The sequence below is a fragment of the Colobus angolensis genome, unplaced genomic scaffold (genome assembly GCF_000951035.1).
Source record: "Colobus angolensis palliatus isolate OR3802 unplaced genomic scaffold, Cang.pa_1.0 Scaffold50, whole genome shotgun sequence".
Taxonomy (NCBI): domain Eukaryota; kingdom Metazoa; phylum Chordata; class Mammalia; order Primates; family Cercopithecidae; genus Colobus; species Colobus angolensis.
In genome coordinates, this window is record NW_012118488.1 from 791,481 (window position 1) to 801,638 (window position 10,158).

The 10,158-nt window shown below is 48.3% G+C and overlaps 1 protein-coding gene across 3 annotated transcripts in view; it reads left to right on the forward strand.

The window, feature by feature from the left end:
• The window catches only part of PIP4K2B (phosphatidylinositol-5-phosphate 4-kinase, type II, beta), a 28,698-nt gene that overhangs the window by 726 nt on the left and 17,814 nt on the right, over window positions 1-10,158 (forward strand). For 2 of the 3 annotated variants that reach the window (XM_011959830.1, XM_011959832.1), the window contains exons 2-3: window positions 6,954-7,051; window positions 9,504-9,600. In XM_011959830.1, the coding sequence (XP_011815220.1) occupies window positions 6,954-7,051; window positions 9,504-9,600 (195 nt within the window). The remainder of the gene's footprint in view (window positions 1-6,953; window positions 7,052-9,503; window positions 9,601-10,158) is intronic. The other variant, XM_011959831.1, reaches the window with a different exon arrangement.

The window sequence follows — 10,158 nt, forward strand, 5'->3', positions numbered from 1 at the left end:
CACGCCCCCCGCAGCCCTGGGCCCTTGCCCCGCAGGCCCTGCCGGTGACTCTTGCCACCCCTTGCCAAGCCACTTGCACGCCCACCCCACCCTTGCACGCCGTTCGGCCCCGTGTGCACTCCCCGCACGCCACGCGAGGCCTGGTGTCTCTGTGGTCTGCCGTCGCCACCTCCCCTTCCCTCCAGCCCCTCTGGCTTCCTGCGTGTGGCGTGCTCGCTTGGGGCAGCCCTGGAGCGCAAAGAGGCCTGGGTGCAGTGGAGTCGCTTTCATCCCTGCACCTTCTCCTCTTCCCCCCTCACCCTATTTGTTGCATGTATATTTTCTCTTGTTCCTTATAGCCAGCTGCCAGCTCTGTCAAGTAGCCCTCTGTCAGACCCCAGAAAGAGTCTGCCCAAATAGCCCTCTCTTTCTGATCGTTTGTTGTGGCTGCTCAAATTTTGCTATCCTCCAGGCCTCCTTACCCTTGAATGTAGAACTCCACCCTGGGTTTCCTTTTTTTTTCTCTTAAACAAGATGTATGAACTGGAGAAGCTTAGGCTTCCTTGAAGCAGACACTTTACCCAGATGTCTCCGGGTTAGGGAGAAGAGAGAATGGCTATTAACCATTTGAGAGAAGAGGATGCCTGGTTATAAGGAGGGACTATTCATAGTAGAAATAATATGACTTCCCATAGTTTTTGAAGGTGATCATTTCAAAGATGTTGACTTATCTGTTGTGTGGCTGCAAGGGTGTGATGATGCATAGTGATTATGTCCCTAGATAGGAGAGATCGGTCCCCTGGGTCCTTAGGGTGCTTTGAGATTGTTCAACAGCCCCTGCCAGGAAGTTGGATGCTGACAGTGTTTGAGCTGGAAGACTGTTTATGTGCTGTTTGTTCAGGGTCTTTCTTCTCCCTTTTCCAACCACTTACTCTTTGCTTTCTGACCATTTCTTTATGAATCCCCACACTAGGAATGAGCAAAGGAAGTGAAAGGACCCGAAACACCAACTTCACTAACTAGAATTTTGGAATAAGGAGGATCAAGCTTGGGTTTCCTGTGGATTTCAGTTCTTTAGGTTCACTTGTGAGTGCTTGAAATTGCTCACAAGACCAAGTGATGACAAAGAGGGCCAGCAAGACTTTACATTGCTTTGGCAGAGGAGCTGAAGGTGCCTTTGGGTGGAGATGGATGAACCGTAATCTGAGCTAGGGTTTTAGATCTTGACCTGTCATTTAGAAAAGTGCACGTGTAAATTGAGGTTTCTGTGGTTTCTTGGTCTTGGGCAGGTTACTGTTTTCACTGTCATCACTGGTGTTAGTGAGGGTTCTGCCAGGATAGGGAGTACCAGTGCTATAGTGCCCAGACCTCTAGGAGCTGCTTCGGGCCAACAATCCAGCCCAGTTTGTTACTCGGTCTTCCTGCTGCCCCAGGGGTTATCTGACAGCATTTCTAGGGAAACTGGGTGATCAGAATATGAACCCCGTGTCCCTTTCTGGAAGTCACTCCTTGATTTTGTTCTGCATCCTGCTTCTTACTCTACCAGGCCTCTCTTTGCCAGTTCTGTTTCTCACAGAAAGCAACCCGTCTGTAGAGAACTGGTAGAGGCCTGAGAGTCAGGAGTATTACAGCTAGCCACAAGGAACCTTGGGTCCCTTATTTTACACATGAAGAAAAGGAGGCCTCAGGTGGAGGATTAGCTTGCCTGTGGTCACAGCAAGAGATGCCGCTCATTGTCTAGCACCATGGGACTGTATCAGCCAAGGGTGGTGCCTGAGTGGCTGGTCTTGTTTTCTTTGCCTCCTGTTGCTTTTCGTCTCTCTCAGCCAAGTCTCAGGATAGATGGGAAGTTATAGTCTGGTTAGAGAAGGTGAGTGTATGCTCTGGGTTATGTGCCTATGCATGTCAGGTCCTGGGAGTGTGTGTGATGCATGGTGTTCCGATAGGCAGGCATGAGTCTGTCCAGATGTGGATATGAAGCTTCTCAATAGCTGATGGTTAGGTATCTGTGAGTCCTGCTCTCTTGGACAAAGTGGTCATCTTTGTTTCTTTGCTAACTTTAAGTTGAAAGTTTGTTTGAGGGGCTAGTTGGAAGGGCATTGACTTTAAGCAAGATCTGTGCTGCTGGACATAATGAACAGGCATCTCATGGGAACTTCCCACCACTGCCCTGGACAGGCTACGCTTCAGAGGCCAGTTAGTCCTAAGTTTTACTGCTTCATCCTGGTCTGCAGTAAGGTCTAGAACTTCAGTGTCACCATTTGGAAACTGGAGACATCTGCCTAGAAGAGTGTAATCTTGCACTTACTTGTCTAAGGGATCAGGACCACGTTGCCCGTCAGTGGACTGCTGCACTTTTTTGGAGATTTCCTCCCTTCAAAAAAAGCCTACTTTGTAACATTTTGTCATCTGAGATTTCAGATACTGCCTTTTCTTTAGTTTCTCACCTGTTTAGGCATGCTAGTAGTCTGTGGCTAATGGTGTATCAGATAGGAACGATGGATATGTCTTTTTTTTTTTTTTTTTTTTTTTTTGAGACGGAGTCTTGCTCTGTCGCCCAGCCTGGAGTGCAGTGGCCGGATCTCAGCTCACTGCAAGCTCCGCCTCCCGGGTTCCCGCCATTCTCCTGCCTCAGCCTCCCGAGTAGCTGGGACTACAGGCGCCGCCACCTCGCCCGGCTAGTTTTTTGTATTATTTTTAGTAGAGACGGAGTTTCACCGTGTTAGCCAGGATGGTCTCGATCTCCTGACCTCATGATCTGCCCGTCTCGGCCTCCCAAAGTGCTGGGATTACAGGCGTGAGCCACCGCGCGTGGCTAGATTTATTCTTTAGTCTGCTCAATTTCACTCCTACATTCCACCCCAGTTCCGTTCTGTCCATACATTTTCTTTCTTTCTTTCTTTTTTTTTTTTTTTGAGGCAGAGTCTCGCACTCTTGCCCAGGCTGAAGTGCAGTGGCACAATTACGGCTCAGTGAAGCCTCTACCTCCCCAGGCTCAGGTGATTCTCCTGCCTTAGCCACCCGAGTAGCTGGAACTACAGGCACTATAGGCATGAGCCACCACGCCCAGCTCTGGAGATGTCTTTTTGTTTTTGTATCCCCAGCTCCTAGCGTGTAGTAAGGGCCTTGATACATTGAGTAGAAGTAAATTGAATAGAAATTTGGCAGTCTGGCTGGGTGAGGTAGCTCACACCTGTAATCCCAGCCCTTTAGGAGACCAAGGCAGGTGGATCACCTGAGGTTGTGAGTTCAAGACCAGCCTGACCAACATGGAGAAACCCCATCTCTACTAAAAATAAAAAATTAGCCGGGCGTGGTGGTGCATGCCTGTAATCCCAGCTACTCAGGAGGCTGAGGCAGGAGAATGGCGTAAACCCAGGAGGCAGAGCTTGCAGTGAGCTGAGATCCGACCACTGCACTCCAGCCTGGGCAACACAGCGAGACTCCGTCTCAAAAAAAAAAAAAAAAATTGGCAGTCTGAGCCAGATTAGGAAAGACCTTGAATGCCAGGCTAAGCAGTTAGAACTTTACCCTGAGGTTGATGATGAGCCATGGAAGATTTCTAAGCAGGAGCGTAACATGATCTTGTAGATTCTTCCAATGTCAAGTGCTCTTGGTGCAATACCAGGAGAGGCATTAGGTGCCTTATTTCTGGCCTGATGTATGAGGACTGGGAGCCTGACCCTCTGACCATGCTAGCCTCATCCTTCTCTGAGCCTCTGCTGTTCTTGATGTCTGTAACCCTGGATTCTCACTTAATTGTATACTGCTTTGACTTTGAGTTGTGTCAGGGGATTTTCTCATCTCCCTGATGAGATTATAAGCCTCCTGTTTCTTCTGCGTGTACAACACTTTCTCCCCTTGTGTTCTCCTTCTCCCACACACTTACCTAACAGAATGAAGCACGTAGTAGATATTTCAGTAGGAACTGTTCAACTGAAATGGAATAGAACTCTGGGATGTAAAATTTCACACAACTAAAATAATAATAATATGGCTAATCCCTACAGTGAATCATCTACATGTGGCCTAGTAGAAATGAGGGGTAAGTCTCCCCTAGTTGAGATATGGATTATTCACCAATATTAGCTGAGTTAAAAATTTCCTAGGCTGAGCCAGGCACGGTGGCTCGCGTCTGTAATCCCAGCACTTTGGGAGGCTGAGTCGGGCGGATCACGAGGTCAGGAGTTCGAGACCAGCCTGACTGACATGGTGAAACCCCGTCTCTACTAAAAAGACAAAAATTAGCAGGGTGTGGTGACATGTGCCTGTAATCCCAGCTACTCAGGAGACTGAGGCAGGAGAATCACTTTAACCCACGAGGCAGAGGTTGCAGTGAACCGAGATTCTGTCACTGCACTCCAGCCTGGGCAACAGAGCGAGACTGGGTCTCAAAAAAAAAAAAAAAATTCCTAGACTGGGCACAGTGGCTCATGCTTGTAATCCCAGCACTTTGGGAGGCCAAGGCAGGTGGATTACTTGAGGTCAGGGATTCGAGACCAGGCTAGCTAACATGTCTCTACTAAAAATACAAAAGTTAGCCAGGCATGGTGGCGCCTGCTTGTAATCCCAGTTGCTTGGGAGGCTGAGGCAGGAGGATCGCTTGAGCCCTTGTGGTAGAGGTTGCAGTGAGTCAAGATCACACCTCTGCACTGCAGTCTGGGCAGCAGAGTGAGACTCTGTCTCGGAAGGAAAAAAAAAGAACATTTCCTGCTATTGGGATATATAATCAAGAATAGAGATGAAGTGAGAACAAGACTTAGAGAATTAATGAATAGAACATTCCTGAATAGTTCCTGTTAGAATAACTTATCTTGGCTAACAGGCAATTGATTCCTCTCAAGCTAGTGTTTTAGTCTCTTTTAGTTCCCCCAGTGTCATGTCCTGGCCTTGGCAGCAAGTCTGGATCTTAGACTAACCCAGAATCAATTTGTAGCAGGCACTTTAACTTTTTGCTCTACAAGCATACTCTCTGAGCCAGTGGGATGTTCTTTCTATCATGGAGGTATGAGCCAGAAAAGGCAGAACTGCATAAGAGCCTTGAACTTTTTTTTTTTTTTTTTTTTTGAGATGGAGTCTCGCTCTGTTGCCCAGGCTGGAGTGCAGTGGCACAATCTCGGCTCCCTGCAAGCTCCGCCTCCTGGGTTCACGCCATTCTCCTGCCTCAGCCTCCCGAGTAGCTGGGACTACAGGCGCCCCCCACCACACCCGGCTAATTTTTTGTATTTTTAGTAGAGACGGGGTTTCACCGTGTTAGCCAGGATTGTCTCGATCTCCTGACCTCATGATCCACCCACCTCGACCTCCCAAAGTGTTGGGATTACAGGCGTGAGCCACCGCGCCCGGCCAAGCACTGAACTCTTTGTCTCTGTTTTCCCTTTAAGTCTCAGAGCCAGGCTTGGTATGCCAGGAAAAAGGAAATGGGCAGCCACCACGAATTGTTTCTGTTGGCAGAAAAACAAGGAAGTGGAATGGTTTCCTCTAGGCACAGATTTAACAATCACATCCTCTTGTGAGCACCCCCTGGAATGGGAACTGGCATGACTCTTTGGGATTTTTTTGGCTATTGAGAGGATTTAGCCAATGAAGGGTATCACAGAGCTGGATACTGGAAATTTAAAAATCAACTTTATTAAGGAATAATTTATGTATAATAAGTGTATTTTAAGTATATAATTTGATGAATTTCAGCAAATATATATGCTCATGTAACCATCACCCCAAACAACATATAGAACATTTCTGTCACTGTAGAATCATACTTTTCATGTCCCTTTACACTCAGCAACCCCCGCCCCGTGGCCAGGCAACTCATCTCATTTCTTTCATTATAGATACCTGTTGTAGAATTTCATATAAATGGGATCATACAGGATATACTCTTGTGTCTATGCCAGTTTTTGCCAGTAGTTTACTGAGTCTCTGCTCCACTGTCAACTTATAAACTACCCCGCCCCCAGCACCCCTCTCCAAACGCATGCATTCCTATGGCTTCCTTCATTTCTCCTTGAGTAAATTGGGTTTTTTCCCAACTCTAGGAAGGTATGGTTCCCTAGCCCAGTTACTGCATTAACTTGAACTTCCTCCATTCTCTGACATTTCTAAATAAAAAACGTTTGGAACATAAAAGGGGCAGCCAATTAAATGCCATTTCCCCCATTTATGCTCCTGGAGGAGTTCTAGTGACTCTAGGTTATCCCCTCACTGCCACCTGGGGCCTCATTGAGATAATAGGATTTGCAAGGGAAGTGTCTGGGAGACACAAGGCTGTGCCCCCTCCCCCCAGTCCATTAAGTCGGGACTAAGGTTTCCTCTGTAAATCCTGAACGCATTAGTGGCAACTGAGTTGAGGGTCAAATGTCAGATACTTTGCTGTGATGGGAGGGGACATCTGTGGTTAATTAGACCACTAATTGGCTAAATTCGATGTGGGGAAGGGCAGGATCTGCCCTCATCTCTGCACCAATGGAAAGCCAGCTGTCTGTCCAGGATCCAGCTCCCTGAAGGGATGAAAGACAGAAGGTTTGTTTGCAGTAGAGGAAAGGCATCCTGCCCCATCTCCCCCAGTTTAGTGTATGGCAGGACTTGACATCAGGAACTGGCCTTGCTTTATTTTATTTTCTCTTTTGAGACACGATCTCACTCTTGCCCAGGCTAGAGCACAGTGCAGTGGCGCAGTCGTAGCTCACTGCAACCTCAAACTCCTGGCCTCAAGCAATCCTCCCACCTCAGCCTCCTGAGTAGCTAGGACAATAGGTGTACACCACTATGCCTGGCTAATGTGTTTAATTTTTTTTTTTTATTTTGAGACAGAGTCTCACTCTTGTTGCCCATCGGCATGCTTTTGTTTCAAAAAAACAGAGAGGGAAACTTGGACATGCTTTAAGCGAGATTGTGACATCCACATTGTAGCTTAGTGTCTCAGAGGCAGGTGGCCTCCTGGCTGAGAGCCTTACGTTCTCCTTGCTTTTCAGATCAATGAGCTGAGCAATGTTCCTGTTCCTGTCATGCTAATGCCAGATGACTTCAAAGCCTACAGCAAAATCAAGGTGGACAATCATCTCTTCAATAAGTAAGTCGTCTACCGAGTGGACTCAGGTTTGTGGCAGTCCTTTCCCTCAAGTCAGAGGCTTCTGAAGCCTCATGCATGGCAGGAGCACCTGGCAGGGTGTGACAGCAGCACCTGGATCTCAGAGCTGACAAACTGGCCAGGAAAATGCATTCGCTATGTGCCTCTCATCCTAGTATTGTCATCTCATTCCTTTATCACCCTACCTCTGGTGTCCCTTGGGGCAAGTGGCTGGGCCTAGGGTGATTCATCTAGAGCCAGCTCAGGTGGAAGTGAGCTGCTCTGGAGCTGAGGTATCCAGTGTGAGGCTGTAGCAGTGGCCCCATCTTGATCTTAGTCTGCGGCAGGAGGTTGCCAGGCATGTTCCTGGCCTGGAATGCTGCCAGGCTCTTTTCTGTTTGGCTGGTGTATGAGCCACAGGCAGAGCATGGGGCTTGAGGGCACACTACCCAGAGTAGCACTTCCCATTTTTGTGTGTTGTTACTTCTTGGATTAGCACCAGTGTCTGAAGGTTGTCTCAGATATTGTTGGAAACACTAGCAGCCGCCTCACCTGGCACAGTTTTGGGCCTCCTTTAAGCCCTTTGGGGCCTGGATTTTCCATCCCTCTGTGGACCACCCCAGGACTATTTGCTGCTCACACTTTCTCCTTTCTGCATGTGAATCCTGGTTCTATTCTTCATTGTCTCACAGTCCCCACCACCTCACTAGCTGGGTTCTGTCACCCCACCATTCCCAGACTGTTAGTCCAGAGGAGAAGATTGACTTGAGAACGTCCCTTAGTGACCTCCCTCTGCCATAGTAAGTAATACCATCTTGTTCTAGAAGCCGTCTGTCTCCATAGCTGCCACTTGTTAAGTGGCCACCTAAGGAGGGAGAGGCAGCCCTCAACTCAACAGGCCAGAAAGAAGGTTGTTCTGACCCAGAGGTCAGGGCTCTGGAAGTGGGCATTGCACTACTACCCACTTCAGGGTCCATGGCCTCTGGTAAGGTGCTACCTCCTTGATATCTTGGCCTAAAGCAGAGAACCCAATCTCTTATTTTCTTCTATTTTATTCCTTTTGTCCTTCCAACAACTGTGTATGTGTTTTTGTTGTTGTTGTTGTTTTTGAGACAGAGTTTCGCTCTTGTTGCCCAGGCTGGAGTGCAGTGGCGTGATCTCGGCTCACTGCAACCTCTGCCTCCTGGGTTCAAGTGATTTTCTTGCCTCAGGCTCCCGAGTAGCTGGAATTACAGGCACCCGCCACCACGCCCGGCTAATTTTTTTTGTATTTTTAGTAGAGATGGGGTTTCACCATGTTGGCCAGGCTGGTCTCAAACTCCTGACCTCAATCAGGGTGATCCACCTGCCTCAGCCTCCTAAAGTGCTGGGATTACAGGCATGAGCCACTGTGCCCAGCCCTGTATGTGCTATGCTATTTATTAGATTCTAGTATTGTTTACTAGAAGATAGGGTAGATAAGGCAGATAGGCCACTTCCTTTCCAAGAAGACATTCCTTTTGATTTCCTTAAAGCCTGTCATCCTGGAGTAGTCAGAGGGACATATTTCTGAAAAGGGGTCCCTAAACAGGATAGCTGTTGTAAAGATGGAGGATTGGTAGGAGTCATCATTTCAAGGTGATATTCTGTCCTTCTGGGAGTCTGTATTGATGAGGGAGTGAGAGGGTGGAGATTGGTGCCAGCAGCCAGCAGACAGGGCTCTGTGGTCCCACTCAATTGACTGAAGACCTCTTTAACTCAGGCACTCTTTTCCTGTGTCCCAGTGGAAGCCCAGGGCAGGGCTTCCTGTATGTAACCATCTTCAGGATGCTTCCACAGGAGTATGGCCAGAGGAGAGGGGCCTTCTGATGAGAGAGGTTTTTCCCTGTAGCATTCAGGCTGATTTCACCTCACAGCAGATGCTCACATGCAGCTTCCCACTGTAGTGAGCACAGTGCTTGTGAGGTGGAGCCTCCACTCAGGCTCATGGCCCAGCGGGTGAGAGTTTTTTTCTTTAATGTATGTTTTATTGAAGGGCAGCAAAAACATAGAAAAGTGCACAAATCCCAGATGTACTGCTGGATTAATTTTACAAAGTGAACACAAGATGTAAAGGTTTTGAACTTTTACATGCTCAGAATCACCTGGGGTGTTTGTTTCTCGACTCAACTCCAGAATTCCTAAGAGCCTAGAAACCTAGGTGTTAAGTGTGGCAGACGTTCAGATCCAGGCGGTCTGTGGACCACACTTTGAGGAGTTCTGAAGTCAGAATATAGATGAGGCTGGGTGTGCTGGCTCCTGCCTGTAATCCTAGCACTTTGGGAGGCTGAGGTGGGAGGATCGCTTGAAACCAGGAGTTCGAGACCAGTCTGGGCAACATAGCAAGACTCTGTCTCTATTACAAAAAATAATAATAATAATAGAATTAAGATGAGCAAGGGGCAGTTCACAAAGACATGTCTCTGCTTTTCCCTAGGGAGAACCTGCCCAGCCGCTTTAAGTTTAAGGAGTATTGCCCCATGGTGTTCCGAAACCTTCGGGAGAGGTTTGGGATTGATGATCAGGATTACCAGGTACGGAGGCTCCTGGCAACATCAGAGTATTAGGGAATGGAATGGGGTCAGGAAGCCATAGGACACGTAGATAATCAAAACATGTTGGCTGTTTTGTGCTGTGTCTCTGTGTCATGCCTTGCTCCAGCCCAGGCGGTCTCTCCCCCAGCACTCGGGCTCCCCTTGGAGGGTGAGGGCCTTAGACATGCTTCTGAGGATGCTGCACACACTCAGGTTCCTCTCCCTCGGAGGGAGAGCAGCAGGAGGGAGAGGGGTCTGTGGAAGCGCCTTCATTTTTAGTCTGACATTCCCAGTCTAGGCTGAAGAACCTTTCTCATTTGTAGTTTCGCTTCAGAGACAGAATTGGGTGGGACATGGTGGCTCATGCCTGTAATCCCAGCACTTTGGGAGGTCAAGGCAGGTAGGTCACCTGAGGTCAAGAGTTTGAGACCAGCCTGGCCAACATGGTGAAACTCTGTCACTACTGAAAAATACAAAATTAGACGGGCGTGGTGATATGCACCTGTAGTCCCAGCTACTCGGAAGGCTGAGGCAGGAGAATCGCTTGAACCTGGGAGG